This window comes from Pangasianodon hypophthalmus, chromosome 15 (assembly GCF_027358585.1).
Source record: "Pangasianodon hypophthalmus isolate fPanHyp1 chromosome 15, fPanHyp1.pri, whole genome shotgun sequence".
NCBI lineage: Eukaryota > Metazoa > Chordata > Actinopteri > Siluriformes > Pangasiidae > Pangasianodon > Pangasianodon hypophthalmus.
The window spans coordinates 12,883,008-12,901,698 of record NC_069724.1 but is presented as its reverse complement, the minus strand read 5'-3'; the positions used below and the strand labels follow the sequence as shown (position 1 = coordinate 12,901,698).

General features: G+C 38.8%; 1 protein-coding gene across 2 annotated transcripts in view; it reads right to left on the bottom strand.

Annotated features, from left to right (window-relative positions):
- The window catches only part of rictorb (RPTOR independent companion of MTOR, complex 2b), a 42,052-nt gene extending 25,209 nt beyond the window's left edge, over window positions 1–16,843 (bottom strand). For both annotated transcript variants that reach the window (XM_034311141.2, XM_034311142.2), the window contains exons 1-17: window positions 16,713–16,843; window positions 16,533–16,580; window positions 12,636–12,733; window positions 11,352–11,416; window positions 11,121–11,252; window positions 7,611–7,674; window positions 6,479–6,605; window positions 6,220–6,389; window positions 4,745–4,812; window positions 4,580–4,647; window positions 4,341–4,423; window positions 2,645–2,732; window positions 2,419–2,509; window positions 1,798–1,864; window positions 1,533–1,613; window positions 1,348–1,448; window positions 39–204 (exon numbers count right to left, since the gene is read on the bottom strand). In XM_034311141.2, coding sequence (XP_034167032.2) covers window positions 39–204; window positions 1,348–1,448; window positions 1,533–1,613; window positions 1,798–1,864; window positions 2,419–2,509; window positions 2,645–2,732; window positions 4,341–4,423; window positions 4,580–4,647; window positions 4,745–4,812; window positions 6,220–6,389; window positions 6,479–6,605; window positions 7,611–7,674; window positions 11,121–11,252; window positions 11,352–11,416; window positions 12,636–12,733; window positions 16,533–16,580; window positions 16,713–16,761 — 1,566 coding nt within the window. In that variant the 5' untranslated portion in view covers window positions 16,762–16,843. The remainder of the gene's footprint in view (window positions 1–38; window positions 205–1,347; window positions 1,449–1,532; window positions 1,614–1,797; window positions 1,865–2,418; window positions 2,510–2,644; window positions 2,733–4,340; window positions 4,424–4,579; window positions 4,648–4,744; window positions 4,813–6,219; window positions 6,390–6,478; window positions 6,606–7,610; window positions 7,675–11,120; window positions 11,253–11,351; window positions 11,417–12,635; window positions 12,734–16,532; window positions 16,581–16,712) is intronic.
- Between the last annotated feature and the right edge of the window lie 1,848 nt (window positions 16,844–18,691).

Below are 18,691 nucleotides of genomic sequence, written 5' to 3'. Positions count from 1 at the left end.
ATGATTGTACTTCCTGAGTGAGGATTTGCTCTCAGTACCTTAATGACGTAGATGTCCTTCTGGGGCCGTAGGTGCTGGTCTCGACAGTACTGGGCTGCAGCTGACTTGCGGATGATGTGATCCAGGTAAAGGCTGTTGGGTTTGGGGCCTCGCTTCTTCTTCTCGTGGAAGCGCTTCAGGTAGTTCACTGCAGCACTCGCACGTCTAACACAGCATCATGAAAATGACAAAGAGACAGAGAGAAAGAGAAAGATAAAAACCCAGATTTACACCAGACACGTTGAGTAAGCGTCATGTCAAGCATCACATTCAAAACCTTCATTCTGACCTGCGAATTGGCACTTATGAGGAAAGCTGAATGCAGCATAATCACACTCAACTATTGTTCATCATCTCCTTGGTTTCCTGTATAAATGCACCTCAGTATATAACTCACATTGCTATATATTATAAAATGTTATACAAGAACACGATGAGGAACTCTGCTCCAGACTGCACCATAGTGCACAGCTACTTCAATGTTTTTTACTGAACTGTTATAAAGAAGGTGGTAATACAATGGATTGGATGTAAAGTGCCACAAAATAATGAAAAACTCACATTCCTAAATCTTATTTGCTCTTTTGAGCCTTCATTACTAAGACTATTCTGTCCATCCCTGAGACCCAGAACAACTGGTATATTTGTGTTTGTTTCCACGTTAATGTAAAAGGAGTATCGAAGTGTACAAACAGTTTGCTATACACCTACAGGTTACAAAATCATGGCATTTTTGTAGATTATGATATTAAGTAACATGCACCATGTATAGAAAGTGTGGTTTTGTGATTTCAATCACTTACAGGAGTGGAAAAAAAACTGAAGTATAAAGCAAGGGCAGCCTGATGTGCCTCTTGGCCTCTTGGTGTGAATTGAAAAGGTTGTCAAAACAGATTTGAATGAGGTCTTGATTTGAGGCTTCTTGTGTGAATTGGGGGAAGGAGATTCATGAAACGCATGAAATGTGGGCCTTGCACTGTTTTCAACTTATCAGATAAGTTAATATTTCCCATATTTTGTTTTGGTCTGTGGTGCTTTTCATGGTACGAGCTTCCACATCTACAGAAATTTCTATGGCTAATCACAGACATTTTCTCATAAAAAAAGAGAAGAAGGCTGGTGTATGGCAAAGTTCTTAAGGCAATATTGAATATCGCATTAGAATGAGCTATTGTTTGATTATGTGTTATACCCATTTACATGTATGTGTGAATGTGGGTAGGTTTCCATGAGGCCCTTTTTAAATGGTTTGTCCCGGGCCTAAGCTGGATGCACAGCAGACCTGCTTAAGACTATGAGAAGACTTACAGCCGCTTCTCCTGAGGGATGTCAAACGAGGCTGCCATGTTCATCAGAGTGGGCAGGCAGTGCAGGTGATGGCTGTGGGAGTGAGGGAGGATGGTATTGGCCTGCAGGAAACAGAAACAGAGAGCAAGTCAGCATTAGCCAGAGCAAGTCAGCATTAGCTGTTTGAAGTGAAAATGGAAAGATACCATGTGCAAGAGTTCTCCGAGGAGGATGGTGGCGCATACTGAAATGTTATCATCACTGCTAGTCACGACTTCCACCAACCCCTGAGGACACAGACAGGTTTAAATGAGCATGCATCGCATATATAAGTATTTTTATCGGTCACACAATCTTCCCTGGAGTCAAAATATTCAGAGCGCTTCCACGTTAATATTCCATAAAAAAAAAAAAACTTCATCTACTTCTCACTGAAGTGTCAAGAAAAATGTAGAAAAATAATAATAATACCTCTAAAAGTCCACTATTGATGAAGGCAGACAGTACAAGTGCAAGGTAGTTATCCATCAGGTCAGGCCTGTAGAAACACAACACATAATTTAATTAGCACTTTTCATTTTTTGTGTGTAATAAAGGCATTCAAGTAAATTTAGACATTACAACCAATCTCTGCTAAGTGATAGCTGATACTCTTAAGAAGTTTTTAATTTTTTTTATATTTACATTTATTTATACAAATAAAACTCTGTCTAATTAAATATGTGTACATTTTCACACTCAAAAACAAAAATGTGTTTGAATTAAAATGTTTATTTCACTGTGAAGACACTTCTTAAGTGAAAGACTTCCAGTTTATTGAAACAGAAATTTCTTTATTTTTTGTCAAGAAGATGCTGGTGAACTAGAAAATGGATGTTGAAAATGTCCTGGGATGAGCACAGGACAGTCTATATGTACACAGCAGCAGGTACAAGTCTACAGGATCCAGTTAAGATTATCCAATGAAGAAAGCATAAAACTTAAACATAAACTGTGCATTTCAAGAGGCAATTAAAAATAAAACAAGATTCACAAAACTTTGACAGTACAACATTTCTCATTGTATCACCCCCCTCTCTCCAGAGCCCTTACCTCGACCGTGCCCGATGAGGGAGGATAATTTTGGCTTCCGAGGCCACGAAGCCATCTGACAGCCTCCAACTGTCCTGAAATCTACTGGGATCTACAGAGGGAGAGACAGAGGAATATGTAAGTTATTGTAATCCATTAACTCTTCTATTCCAGACAAATTTACTTTTAATAATCTAGTAAAAGTCAGTGGTTTTTGTAAACCATACTGCGTCATGTCACCACCCACCAACGCTAAGAAGCGCTTCAATGAAGTCTTGTGTAACTACAGGAACGGGGAGTCGGAAAATGTCATACAGCACGTCAAGAAGGCCTTTCTGTTGAGAGATGATTAAGGCACAGTTTAAAGCAATCAGTTTAAATAAAACCATTTATTATTACACTCAGTATAAGCATTACTGTCCGGGCTCTACTGCAGCACAGAAGTGTCATCATCCATTTAACGATAAACAAGCTGATTATTATATTTCTATTATGAATATACACGTAACATTTCATAGTTTTTTTTTTTATTATTATTATTTTTAATAAATACAATGCCAACCAATTTTATCTGTACAGCACTACAGGACAGCTGATGTAATAATCGCCTCACACATGCACTTCAGACCTGCCTAAGAGGAATAATGTGTTGTCCCGTATAAATGTAAAAACACACTGAACAGTAAAAAACATAACAGTTCATTTTCTATATAGTCCTTTTACAAATGCACTTGTCTAACAGAAACCAGGAAATGGTACCACATGACCGATATTTTCACAGTTGACCTGCTGTTGAGAGCAAAGAAAACAAAAAGCATTTTTAATCACTTCCTAATTATCATTAGGCTTCCATTATAATTATTTGTAAAGTGTTAGATTTTATAATTTGTTATAGTCCTATTTGATCTTTTTTGGTTAAAATCTTCATTGTTCACCATGCTTTTTTTAAACCAGAAAAATTCTCAGTGGCCGAAATATTTGTGCATCCCTATATAATGTGCACTATACGGCCAAAAGTTTGTGCACACCTGACCATCACACCCATATGTGGTTCTTCCCCAAACTGTTGCCACAAAGTTGGAAGCACACAACTGAACAGCATTACATACTGTAGCATGCAGTATCATGCTGTATGCTGTAGCATTACAATTTCCCTTCACTAAGGGGATTAGCCCAAACATGTTCCAGCATGACAATGCCCCATGTACAAAGCGAGGTCCATGAAGACATGGTTTGCCAAAGTTGGAAGAACTCGAGTGGCCTGCACAGAGCCCTGACCTCAACCCCTTCTCGCCCTACATCAGTGCCTCACCTCACTAATGCTCTTGTGGCTGAATGGACAGATCCCCACAGCCACGCTCCAAAATCTAGTGGAAAGCCTTCGCAGAAGAGTAGAGGTTATATATAGTGGAGTGCTGTATTATAACAGCAAAGGGAAACTAGATCTGGAACGTGATTTTCAAAAAGCACGTGAATGTGATGGTTCACGGCCAAAAGTCCACAAACTTTTGGCCATATAGTGTAGTAAACTGATGTTAACTACACACTTGTCTAATACTAGCTGAATCAGACAGACACTGATAGAAACATTCTCCATTTACTGAGACAGAAAACAAGGGTCCCACATCAACACATATTTCAACTGGGAGTTGAGATGAGAGCACCGGTTGAGATATTACTAATGTGACATGGGGGAAGGGGGAGGGGCTTTCAGGGGGTTAGTTAATATCGCAGAGTTCAAAACAGTGTCAGTCATTCCAGATCCATATAACGATTGGCTCATCTGCTGCTCTTATTAAAAGTAAACGGCTCTTCTGGAGATTTTTGAGTGACGCCACATAGCACCGTACTCAAAGTTCAAATGTGCAAGGCTGGTAACTCTACTGTTGTGTCGTCATGAACAATCATTGCAGTCACTTACTCAAATACTCAGTACTACATACCCTCACTTCCATATTCGGTATACAGAGAAGACCGATGAGGGACTGGATGCCGGAGCTGCCTGACTTGCAGAGGTTAATGATGCCTAGATGCAGACAGACCCAAAAAAAAAAAAAAAAAAAAAAAAAAAAAATCACAGTCAGTCAGGAGCAGGAGTTCACACTAGGTAAAAGCATGTCATGATATAACTTGATACTGCATTGCATAAATAGTTTGAAATCATATTCATTTATGAGCTTACCAGACCAAGAGCGAAAGGAAGCAACGATGGACATCTTACTAGCCAGAAAACGAGCCTCTCTGTCCTCCCTAGCATGCAGAAAAGGTTAAACCGAGATGCAGTTCATTAAACAAGCATGATAGGAACCTTTAACAATCAATGGTGTAATCGTAATCGCACTCTTACTTGAGCTGTGCCTCTGCCGTATCCGGATTGTGTCTGTAGTGGAAGTCTGTGTAAGGTGCCAGGATTTGCTAAGGGGGAAAAAAAAAAGAAAAGAAAAGAAAAAGGTCTGAATATATGCCTCAAAAAGTGTCTATGAGCATTGTATTGCTGCAGTCAAATTCTCCTGTATGCTGATTCACTGGTTTCAGGCCCTCTGATGCTAACACGTCTGTGTTATAATTCGTATCCTGATAATAAACCATGTGATCTCGCTCTTGTATTTGTGAGTTTCTTGTACATCTGCATTCTGTACATCTGATTTCAAATAAACTAGACAGATAGGGTGTAGGAAGTGAGGCAGTGGTCAGCAGGGCAGGAAAAGGATGCCTTTTTTCTTTTTAATCTGATAATTTCCTGTAGATTTTTGTAATAATTTGATTAAGTTGCACCCTGTGGGCAGCGGTCACACTAGATTTTCACCTCGCTATATCTTCTCCAGCCTGGAGCAAAAACTCAGGCAATGATAGGTGAACATATTGGTCACGTCAGCTAATTACTATTTTTCTTTAATCTTTTGTGACAACCACTCAGCAATGTTGTTTTCCAGTGGCTTGTGATCTCTGAGCTTGGAGAACTTGATCATGCTGATCTTCTTGTGATTTTAAAAGGAATGTAACAGGCTTGTGATGACTGACTATCACAATGTCTATCAAGTCGGATGATATAAATGTCTTTCAGAAAGCGTGGTGTCTGCAGCATTAAGATCACAAAATAAAGTATGATGTATTTCCTTATAGGTGTTTCCTTTTCACCTATTTTTGGAACCTTAATAGCCTGCTGTCTGATTTCAGAGCAGAGCAACATCACATCTTTGTCTGATGCATCTTAGCTTTGCCTGTCCATGCTGCCAAACAGAAAAAGCCATGAAAGGAACAGGAACAGAGTTTTATATTAAGAAAATGAAACCGAGTGTTACAGGCGATACTAGCGTCAATCGGCAATAGTTAGAGTTAAAGTCTAAAACGCAGGGGTAATGTTAGCTAATTTCTGATTTTTGATTTTTAGCAACTGTGAGTGACAAGCAAAGATTAGTAAATCCTGCACTTTTTTCCCTAGAAAGAACAAACCACTGCCCTGGTTTTCCATTGGCTCACACCTCTGAGATGCACAACTGTTCAGTGTTGAATCTCGCTTTAATGAAACTGTGCCACAGGAACACCATTTTCAGCTTTCTTGCATTCTTTCACATGCATATAAGATTTTTTTTTCCCCAGGCAAATTTTATTCATGTTCAGCCTGACCGCTGCTTTATCACTAACAATGTCTCAGCTAATAGACTATATTTGGGGTAAGTGGAACATGGTGTTTATGTAGTTTTTCACAATAGCACAATGAAATGAAATAGAGAAAAGGAGGCCTGCACCTCCAGCTCTATTCAAAATAGTTTCACATCTGTAGGACTGTTTTGTCAGCGTTAGAGAAATGAAGGTGTGTACCTCCAGCTCCACGTCTGAGCGCACGTACTGCCGTGTGTGAGGGTGATTCAGTAGGTGCAGGATGGTGGTCATCAGAGCCTCGTTGATGCGGCTGAGTTGGCAGTCAATCACATTCTTTAGGATGGTTTTGAGTCCACCACGCCGAGCCACGATCTCCGGGTTCTTCAGTGCTGCACAAACGACAAATCGTCACACCGATTAGGCAGAAGAAGTAAAAAAAAAAAACAAGACATGCACTTGTGTCTGTGTATTCACTCACCGAGTTCACATATGATGGCGATGCAGGCGCGCACCATGCGGTCTCGCTCCTGTATGCCATCGTTGCCCACGGCGATGAGGGAGTTAGTGATGGAGCTTGGGAAGAGCTGAGCATTCACAGTGATCATCTGGAACAGTGAGGGAGAGGGAGCGAGGGGAATATTATTATATTTAATACTGCTCTTATGGTATTATATTGAATTAATTAATCGAATGAGCAGGAGAGAGCAGGAAAGAGACAATAAAATCAACAAATAGGATAAAAGAGAGCAAGAACAAAGTGAGAGCGAGTGAGAGAGAATGAAAGCAAAAGAGAGAAAGGACGAGAGGGTGAAAGGGCAAGAGAGTAAGAGAAAGACCAAAAGAGAAAGGGTGATTAAGAGATAATCAGCAGCATATTGAACTGCCTGACATGCACAGCAGGGTTTCCCAAACTTTTTGGGCAAACAACCCAAATGAACATTATGAATTTTCTGTGACTCCAAGCCTTTTTTCATTTTTTAAATAAAGGACTGCTGTAGTATTTGAACTAAAAACCAAAAAGCAAAGGCTAAAAACCAAAGGCATATTCCTTGCACTGAATTACCCATCTAGTGGGTAGTGGTGTGTTGTTATAGGAAAATAATCCATGATGGGGTGATGTGATACAGACTACTCAAAAGTATTTACTGATCTAAAAAAATCCAGAACTTAAACACTAACTGTAATAGGAAAACCAGTCAGTGTTAGTACTCAGTAATGGTCTGGAATAGCACACATGTATACAGACGTGGATGGATGGGGAAATTTGAACAGTTGAAAAGTACAAGCACGACACATTGTACATATCTCTTGTCTAATTTCCCTCAGAGAAACCATGAAGGGGATAAATTTATAAATTTCAAATTAAAAATTTATATTTGGATTTCTGTAAAGTTGCTTTGTGACAATGTTCGTTGTTAAAAGCTCTATATAAATGAAACTGAATTGAGTTTTCACTTATGATCTGCTGCTCAAACTGTTTGAATGTGTCAGTGATGACCACTGCAGGAGAGCAAAGCCAATAATCAGCGTGTTAAAATCAAACACTGTAAACTTTACTCACTACACTATTAAAACTGCATCAGGAGGAAAGAGTTGAGTTTACTACTCACCTTCCTCACTAGCCGAAGTGCCTGAGTTCGCTCCACCTCATTACTCTGCTGAATGTCAATGCACCTACAAACACGTACCCAGACACACACACACACACACAAGAGTACAGAGTGTTATACTGTGGTCTATATAGCTGATAGCTGTGAGCAAGAATAGACTGATTTTTGTCATTTTCATCACACAATATGTACCTAAGCTTTTATTAAGGTTTACAATATTATCTGAAAAAGAAAAATTTGACAGATTTCACAAAACAGAGTTGTGGAGTTACATTTTCTGAGAAAGAGACATGCAACACTCCTTCAAATTTGCTGTGCGAATGGGACAGACTTTATCTTCAGCTGTTTGGAAAAAAAAAGTGGGAACTACGCTCAATGAGTCTGTAGCTCAAACAGTCCTTTTCAGTTATTCATCTTTGGCAATATTCCTACTGATCTCCAAAAGATAGACCAATACCTGTTAAAATCCTCTTATCTGCTGCCAAAAATCCATTACTAGAAAACGGATGTTCATAATCCCACCTACAGAGCACCAGCGGATTGAGAGGCACAGAGAACTGAGTCACTAGCTTTTACTCTGAGAAATACTTGGAAAATGGATTATGTATGAAGTCAGATACGTTTTATGTGATGCATACATACAAAGAGATTACTATATAATTGTTTACATGAAAACTTGACCATCTTTGTGAACGAGCTGTTACTATAGAAACGATAGCATATTAGAAATGCAGACACATACATATAAACCTGTGATTTGCAACTGCACTATTGTCAGAGCTACTGTAACAGAAAATTAATCAACACCTTCTGACCAATCAGAATCAAGAATTCAACCACACTGCGGTATAAAGTGTGTAACATTGTATTTAGCATCTCTAAGAATGAAGGTTTTCATCTTGATTTTACTATAACTTTATACTATAACTGAATTCCTTATCCCAAATGAACTGTGTTTTTTACCAGTCGGAATTAAATTACTATTTCTATCATTATTATCATTATTATTATTATTATTATTATTATTATTATTATTATTACTATTGATGCATGCGATTACTTCATGTATCAGTTGCTTTAGGGGCTTTTCTTAATGTTATAAAACCATATTAGTCCTACATAAAAGCTGATGTATAAGTCACAGCACCTGCTGAAAGGTATAAAACGTGTGTTATGCTGAGGAACATTCGGGAGGATTTACCCCAGGCTTGCTGAAAGGCTGAGAAGTGTGTTTTTTTTTTTTATTTGAGTTGTACGAGGTGTGTCTGTGACGGGAACATCACATTCGGAGATGAGCTTCCACTGCAGGGTGAGATTCACAGAAAGGGAACACCGTGTTCCTGCTGCGTTGCTGCACCACAGAACCTCCCAACCTTCACTCTGATCCTAACTACAGCTGATTTGCCCTTCCCTTAGCCTTAACACACACACAAACACACTGGAGCTGATCTACTCTTCACTAAGCGTTAGCTACAGATGAAGAATTCCTGTTGCTCCCTTCAACATGCCTCTAAAAGAAAAGCTCCTCTTCACTCGATGGAGATTACGAGCATCTGCTTAGTCATCCTCGGCTGAACCTACACTATACTGATGACTAGCATATTACTAAGCATCTTGCTGATCATCGACTTCTATTTCATACGGTGTATGGCATATCTGACGCAAAAATATATGCTTTCACACTTGCCATTTTTTCCCTCAGCCTCCAGGGCTTTCAAAAAGCGTTGCAGCCAGCATTATGTTTGTTCTCAGAGGAGCTCTTTAATAAGCTGAAAAAGGTCAACTTTACAGGAAACTGAGTGATGTCAAAGTTGGGGGACAAGCAAGAAAAACAAACATGGAGGACAAAATGAATCTTGTTAGTGAACGAATATGTATTACAAAAATTTCATTACCAATATTCCAATGCTTCACTGTCACTAAAAATACAGCGTGTGTGTGTGTGTATGGGACATTGACCAGTACGTGATGTGGCGTCCCTCTTTAAATGCGGCTGCATACGGTCGAGTTGCACGAGCAGCTCAAATTCTCTTGATTTTCTGCCTCAAAAGCTACAGTGAAAGCAAACAACATCCTCATCAGCAGCGTTCACTAGAAAGCAAGCTAGGCGAGGTAGTTAGCTGACTGATAAGCTAGCTAGGACTGGTAAGAGTGTTGTTATGGTTACAATGTGTGAGTGTGTGTGCGTTTGTGTGTGTTGCATGAGCCACCATTTTTTTTTTCCATATCAGTAAGTAACTCATGAGCTCTCCTGCTGAGTCTTGGCTGCTCTCAAGGTTTATATCTCCTTCTAGCTCCATCCAAGGATGTCTCTCTGCCACTGTCATCACTGCCCCCTGCTTCCTGGATGTATTTCCATGCAAAGATTTTTACTCTGAACTTGAAGATTGTTGATTGTACATGTTACATCTAGTCTGGTCAATGTATTTACTGTGAACATTGCTATAATAGGATGCTCGAGTCTTAAACTATGTCCATCTTAGGAAAATGTCTTTCTAATGACCGAATGGGGGAAAAAAACAAAAAAAACATCTAGCTTCATTCAGCTTTAAAATCTTAGTTGCTGCTCCACATCTAATCCTTCAAAATCAGAACTTAATTTCTCAGAGGGCCATTATTTTTCAAGTAGCATGTTCGTCAACAAGCTTTATGACACAATGCGTGCAAAGAATCCAAATGTGAAAGGTTCAAGTATGGATTAAAACACTGTGTGTCATGCTGTTATAGGAAAATAATCCACGGTGTGAGGAGTTCTTGTTACCCAGCACGTTCCCCAAGTGTTTTATTCCTCTTATGCCACAGCATTTTGTCAATGATTACATGTTTTATTTATCAATAAATGACACTCATATTTTTAATTAGTTTATAGTTACACTTGTTACACAATGTTGTGGAACATCCAAGAAGTTAGTTCCTGTTCCTACTTACATTATAGCAGCTATAAACAGTCTTTCCCTCACCAGCCTCTCTTTTTTCTCTCTCCTGATGTCCTGAAGACTTTAGGGTAGCGGAAAACTTACTGAGTGTTACAAAATGCTTACATTGGGGACTCCTTCAACAAATGTTAAATAAACATCTCCGGAAAACCTCACCATATTACAGATTATACATTTTTCTTCAATTTTTTTTTTTTATCAGTTAATTATCAGGTTTAGTTTATTTGGAGCGTCCATCGTACAAGTCCCTGAGAATGAGCTGTTACTATAGAAACAATAATGCATTAATATAAGCCTGTGATTGGCAGCTGCATTAACATCAGAGCTGCTGTTACAGAAAGTTAACATCTTTCTCAGAATTCAGTGGAGCTGAAGGATAAATGTTCATATGGGGATTACTCTTCGATGGAAATTTCATTCAGCCTGAATTCAGTTTCTTCACTTCTCATTTAGTTGTCAGTTTTATAGATTGGATTCTTAATGGATTATTAGGCTGCACTTAAATGTGGTTACAATAACAATGGCTTATTAAATGCCTGATGATGGGAACAGTGTTAGAATGACGCAGACACACCTGGAAATCAGGTAATCCACCTGGAAGTGGAGGACCTTCTGGAGGATGGTGCTGTCTCTGATCAGGTAGCGGAGAGCTCGTAGCCCTGCAGCTCGCACCTCCTTCGCTTCATTAAGCAGAGCCAATCGGAGGCTGGCAAACAGACAAGAGATCCAGCTGTGTTAGACAACTCGCCAGCTGTGCATTAGGTCTGCGTTATAGAAAAAAAACACTATTCAAGGTAAGACTCACCAGATGATGATCTCATCATAGGTAAAGCCAAACTTCTCTTCTGAATGGCCGACGTTGCAAAGGAGCTGAGTGAGAAATAAGATTCATGTTAAAACACTATATATAGAACATTCTACACAATGCGGATGAACTTAAACAACGATGGGTGTGTCCCAAATACTGTAATTCACGTCTAGTTAGTGTTCTTACTAAAAAGAACATTTTAACACAGTTATGAACTGGTACAGTTCATAGAGTTAACCATCTACAAAAATTATAAACCAGGACGATGCTGGTGTTATTAAAACAGCAACACGAGTCTGGATCAGGTAAATTAAAAAAAAAAAAAAAAAAAAAAAAGATAAACTTCATTCTTTAGAACCCAGGCAGTGGAGTGCGTTTCAAGAAGTGACTTTCATTGATTAGTAACAAGGCTAGACGATAACGTATTAGAGATTAGGAGAAAATTCAAGTGCTAAGGGAAATGGCGTTGAAAATCCATGGTAACTACAGATACTAAATCAGGTGTTAAAAGTGTTCTTGTAGGAATTATTCAAGAGTCGCTATAAACTATAGTGTAAACTAAACTTTAATAACTATAAACCTGGGCAATACGGGCAAAAGTCAACTACGAATCCTAACTGTGTTAAAATGTTCATTTACAAATCATGCATAAGTCAGTGATTTTAAGGCTGGGCTACACGGCCGAAAATCTCATTTATCAGCACAGATCAAGCACGAATTCTTATTCGAGTGTTAAAATGTTCGTTTATGAATCATTCAAAACTCATTCACAAATCACTTATCTGTAATGCTGGCCAAAAAAACATAATACAGAAAAGAGTACAAGTGAACAATGAAACTTAATACATGTGTTAAAATTTGAACTTATGAATCATTTATTAATCATCAATGAATCATTTGCAAATCATTGAGTCATATGGCTACAAATCTAATATATTGAATGATATATATATATATATATATATATATATAGTATTAAATTACAGGTACAAACCTGACTTATTGGTATTGCATTCATGTACCATTATTTTTAACAGAGAAATCAACTCCATACTGCCTTAATTTATTCTGTAAATGTAGGCCATCATCCACGTTTTTTTATACATATCCTTGTATTTCAGTGAAAACACACTCGCCAATTACGTGCACTCAAACATTATGTGCAGTAGTACAGAAGCATACGATATGACACACATCTTATGCCCCAAAAGCAAAAAAAATAAAAAAATACAAAAGCACTGCGTGGAAGAACGTCAGCAGTCTAATCGCCTGGAGACAAACCTTAATGAAGTTGTTGAGGTGACCCAGTTTGCGCATATTGGAGACACCCTGCTGCTTGGCCACATTTTGGAGAATCTCTCGCAGGTTGTCTTTAGGGTCTGAAACGAGAAGAAATCAGCAACACGGGGTTAGTGTTATCCCGAACAACATTACACGTCCGGCAACCATGATTTCAGGGTCATGTATTGCCTGAGAAAAATAGAAACGCAGTTAGACGATCAGGCCTCACGTTCGGTGAAAGAGGAACGTGTTTCAAATACAAACAGCCGTTTCCTTCTAGCGAATCAGATAAGCACGGAGATTGGAGAAGGCAGGAAAGACGGCTTTCGCGCCTCATGCTCACTTACTGTTTCACTTCTTAAACTCTGGGATGCTCATTACAACATGAGAGACATTGTGCATTTAAACTACTGTTTGGACGGGATATGATTTCTGCCTGTTAATTAATTTTGCAGGAGGACGTCTGTAGTCATTATAATCGACTGACATGGGATAAGTGATCTCAGTATAAATCAGAAATGGGTGTGTGTTCATAATGTACGCATGCTTGTAAAACTAAAAATTCCACGTGTTTTACATACACCTCATTTTAATACAAACTGCCTCTTTTGTCTATTAGTCTACACGCTTTTTGTAGGGGGCGTGGCCACGCAGATTGCGCTCGAGCAGTAGTAGGTCACATGACCATAACCTGCATGTAGCCTGTGCCTGTGTTAAGAACGCAAAATCTTTCCTAAGCGTCGCTTCTCTGACATGTCCTTTTAAACGTAGTCTATATTTGTTCTGCATTTTAAACTCGGACTTGGTTTCAGTTTGTTTTTCGCTGGACAAAAGAAGAAAAGAACGCTTCCTGGAGAAAAAAAGTGTAAAAACCCTTTACACACAGGATATAATGCAATCTTTACGACAATTCAGATTAGGTCAAATACAGAGTAATCGTTCCAGACGTGTGCATGAGCAGCCTGTAAAAACTTACTGAGAAGATAGACTACATGCCCAGAGATACTTTGTTAAGAATGACATTAGCCACCTCCACATGTAAAACTACTCCCATCTGAACAGTGGGAATTATCCTACTAAAGAACTGCAACTGTTGCTCACAATTCAGTCATCTGAAACAGTTTTTCCCACACACTGATTCATGACACATGCCCACTGGCAACCGGCAAACAGCACAGACTGATCCGTAAAATCGATGCCGGTATGAACGTAGCATAAGAACATTTCCTGTTAAGATGTCAAAAGTGTGCCTGATATATCAAACCTTCTACAGACACAGCCTCATTCGTAAGGAATAACACTTGGGGCATGATGTTAGTGGACAATAATCTTGACGGGGTGAAGAAGTGGATCTGCTGTCACCACCCAGAGGTTGATTATTTTCCTATAAAAGCACATCCTGATGTGTTTTATTCCTCTTATACTACAGCAATGATTACAGTGTTTTTTTTTTTTTAAAGAACAATGTCATGCTTTTTACCCTTTCATAGTTACATGTAATGTTATGGAACATCATGCAAAACACGTTAGTTCTTGTTATCGCTCGCTTTATAGCAGCTATACACTGATGTTCCCTCACCAGCCTCTCTTTTCCCTCTTAATAACACAAAAAATGCAGTGTGTCAGGTTTCTGAGAAACCCCAAAGCGTGACCTCCTCTATCCTGAAGACTTTCCCGTGTCTGAAATCTTAAAGCTTTACCTCTGACTGCTACTGTGTCTTCAATAAGTTTAAACAAACGTCTCCTTAGAGAAAACGTGACCATATCAATGATTACACATCTGCCATATCAGTCCCTGTGAATGAGCTGTTACTACAGAAACAATAATGTATTAGAACTAGTGCATTAACATAAACATGTGATTGGCAGCAACACTACTGTCAAAGCTGCTGCTGTAGAAAACTAATCAACACCTTCTGACCAATCAGAATCCAGAATTCAGCAGTGCTGTGGTATAACATCTTATAATCAGTTATAATATTAAAGTGTGGTTTAAGAAGCAGCATGGTCTTTCCAAACCTCTCTCAAACCCTCAGCTGAGCAGAGGCGATGTGATGTGATAAAGCCAGTAACCACACAGAATGCTGAAGGTCTCAACCGAGTACTGTCTGCGACTAGACTGTAGAAATGATATAAAAGAGAGATTTGAAGCAGGTGACTTTACTTACAACAGGCTAAAAGAAAGTGCTTCTTACCCACAACACAGCGCAGCACTACAGCAGGTGACGGATAGAAACAGAAAGTGAAATCTGGGGTCTGTACAAAAGCGGACACCATAACAGGAACTCGGACTGGTACAAAAGCACATGCAAAAACATGGCAATAATGGGGAAAGGTCCAGCTCCATACCACCGCTGCAGGTCTCTTCTGGAATTTACATTCTATTTCATCGACTTAAAAGAATCCACCTTGAATGACAGATTAATCTTTATAGTTAACATGTGTCTAAGATTTATTTTGCAATGAAACAAAGGGTTTTTTTTTTTTACGTCAACATGCTGCTCATGTTTACTTTGGTTAACAGTTTCCTACATTACCCACAATGCCGTTCGACTACCTGTTGATAGTAATCAGTTAAAGTGAGTGATGCAGCAGCGCTTTAGTCCTCTTCTATACGCTCTGCTCAAACATAAGATTCCAAAGCTTCAACAATTATGTTAACACCAACATAAACACCATCACGCTCGTCTCGTTGGTGATCGACTAGTTGAGCCTCTGCGTCATATAGCTGCACTGCATTGTGGGTCTTTGAGTCCGGCATTTGCTGTTTGATTAAAATGCATTTCTGTCTAACATAGTCTATTTTATTTTTACCTGAAGAACTTCCTTCCTCTGGTGGTTTTCATACCTTTTGTGTCTGGCAGCTTCTTCCCTAAATCTCACATCCTCTCCCTCTGGATAAATCTCACCACAGCGCCTCCATTTCTCTGCTCAGGGACACTGAAAACCCTTTGGCTGTGATTAACCCACTGCTGCTGTAAACACGTTACAGCGCTGCCTCTGTAGCCACTCTGAGCGTGTTCCTACATACACACCAATCATTTATTCTCGACCATGCCACTGTTAGAGGGAATAGTGTGTGAAGACGTACAGCCAAAAACACACCAGCGAAGTGTGTTTAATGCTGACAAGCTGCTACTGTAGAGCAAGACACAGTCCCAGGGGGGCGGGACATGTGTGTGTTCTAAAGAGCATTTCATTGGATGAACACAAGACTAGTACAGTATGAATCATCATCATCATCATCATCAAAAAAAAAAGAAAAGAAAAAAAGGTAATTCTTTCCCCAGACATGAAGAATTATGAAATGCAAATATCTCCAAAATAATTTTTTATATACCATCATATTGGTGTTTATAAGCCTAAGGACAGTGTGTTTGTACTTTCTGCACTGCTGCACATTTCTGATCTCCCAGCATTAGTGTCAGAACAGATATGTGATGAAGCACCTGATACACTTCATGGCTTTTACTCCACACACACACACACACACACACACACCAAAACAAACCCCGCCGTCAGGATGAGCAGAGCCGGCTAACCAGGCTGCAATAACGCGCTATAAACAATGTCACGGATGTGCAGCAGCGTTATAAAGCTTAATAACACCCCAACAAGTTGTTTATCACCTCCACATCGTTAAAGCAGCTGGACCCCATCCAGAAGTGATAGCTTTGCATTTGTGGCCCGTGGCTAAGTTAGCTTAGCCTGTCCTGAAGCACAGACTAACTTAACCCCTAAAATACCACCCAGTCTGCGTGATGCTTTAATGACCACCATCAAAAGCGTCCACAAACAACATAAAGCGTAACTATAAACCGCCTCGGTTTCAAAACACAAGCCGAAAATTCCGGATATGGAAGAGTATTAGCATGTTGCTAACGGGACTGAACCCACCTCTGCTGAGATCCAGTGGTACATTTTCCTCCCCGCTGTCATTCCGACCTGTCGGCATAAAAACCACAAAACAGCCGTCAGCATAAACAAAATGTCCCCAAAACAGCTGGTAGATAACAAGCACACTTTGTGGACACGCTAAAAGCGAGAGCCGCGTGAGGGAAAGCGGCCGAATCTCACCTCGCATCCGTATACTTCGGATAGGACGAGCTCGGATGCTAACCGCCATCTTTCCAGAGACAATTCACAACACCGGAAACACCGCGACATATCGCGAGAATGGAACGCGAGCGGCGCGAGAACTGTTCAGGACGTTCGACACGCGCGATGGGCGATACTACCGATTTTTTACCCGATACCACAGCCGATATTGCGACATTTAAAAATGTCATTTAAACACGTCATTTAAATAGGAAATCTGTGAGATTTTTTTTTTGGTTAAAAAAATAAACGTCACAGTATTAAATTCTGATGTTAATGCTGAAATTCAGTAAAAAGATTAGATTAGATTAGATTAGATTCAACTTTATTGTCATTGTCCAAAGTACATATACAAAGCCAATGTATATGAATGAAATGCAGTTAGCATCTAACCAGAAGTGCATAAGTGGCATATTTACAATAAATTACACAGACGATTGTATTGATAGACACAAGACAAGTCATTTAAACCAATAAATATCACAGTCTTTGCCAGTTTATTACTGATGTTCTTGCAATGTTCTTGTTTTTGTATTGGATCATTTTTGTCAAATTTATCAGATGAAGCTTTGTCTAATTAAATATGCATAAATTTGCATTCTTAATAAAAACAAGAATCTTTTGATGTTGTTAGAAATAAAATATAAATTTTCACTGATGCTTTCAAGAGAAAAATGTTTACAGAAGAGTTTGCTGGATTTTTTTTTTATAAAGTTTTTTTTTTCCTTTTTTAAATCAAGAAAATATCCTGTATTTTCTTACCCTGTATCCAATATTAGGATTTTTTCTTTTGCTTGATTTTGGAAAATTTATTTTTCAGAATAAAATCTAGTGTAAATCCAATAACAAATGCAACTCATCTAGGAACTGCGATTTTTGGTTCTGAACACAGACAATCAAAAACAAACCCAGTTTCAGATCCAGTGTGCGTTAATATGTGTGCACTCTGGTTTATAAGGTTTATAAATGAAATGGACCATAATGACATACTGTAATATCAGGGAACAAGCTTTTCAGGGATGTGTGATGTGTGATGTGAAGTGGGTGGAGCTTATAGCCTTCTTCAAAGTTGCTAAGTTTCAGAGAATGCAGTGGACAAAATAAACAGTGAAATAAACTCTTTTTTTAGCTGAGTTTTGATTTTTTTTTATTGCTGCAGTTTAATTTAAAACATTTAAGACATGTCATAGATGCAGTTGAGCATCATTGTTGTGTTTACTTCCAGTGTCTTTCCTCAGGATCTGTCAATGTTTTAAAAATTCAGATTAAAGACCTACCTGTTCAAACTGCTTTAGTCATAGTTCCTGTCTACTGAGATTTTTACTTAGTAAGTGTACTTTGTTTTACTAATTGTGGTTTATTATTATTATTATTATTATTATTATTATTTATTAATTGATTGTTGCAGTAACATCTTTATCTTCACTATTCTTTGTTTTGCTTTTATTTATTTTGTATTTTTTCCTATTTTAAATCTTTTATTTTCAAGCTATTTTATCTTTATACTTATTGTGAATTTTAGATTTCTTTTCACTGTAAATAGCTTTAGTGTATTTCCAGAGTAATTTGTTGACAAACCCTGCTAATCAAGCTTATTAAGACTGTTTATGAGCTTTTTTTTCCCCCCTCACTGACTACACAGCACATGGATGGTGGGCAGTGTAGTTAGATTTTGCTGGCTGTATATGAGCGTGATATATCAGATTCATGATTATATACTCCTTAAAGCCTTAGGCAACTTTTTAGATGATATGAATTAAATATATCTCCGTTTCTCTCTCTGTCGAGCTACATATGCTACACCTGAGACACCAGTGATCCTGACCCGTTCTGCTCTCTGGACCTGGCTGACCCATCCTGATGCCCTGCTTCTGGTTGGAGCTCTCATCGGTTGAGATCGTGCGCTGCTGCTGAGTATAGCCCCACACGGACAGCCTAAAGTTACATGAGATTACTGT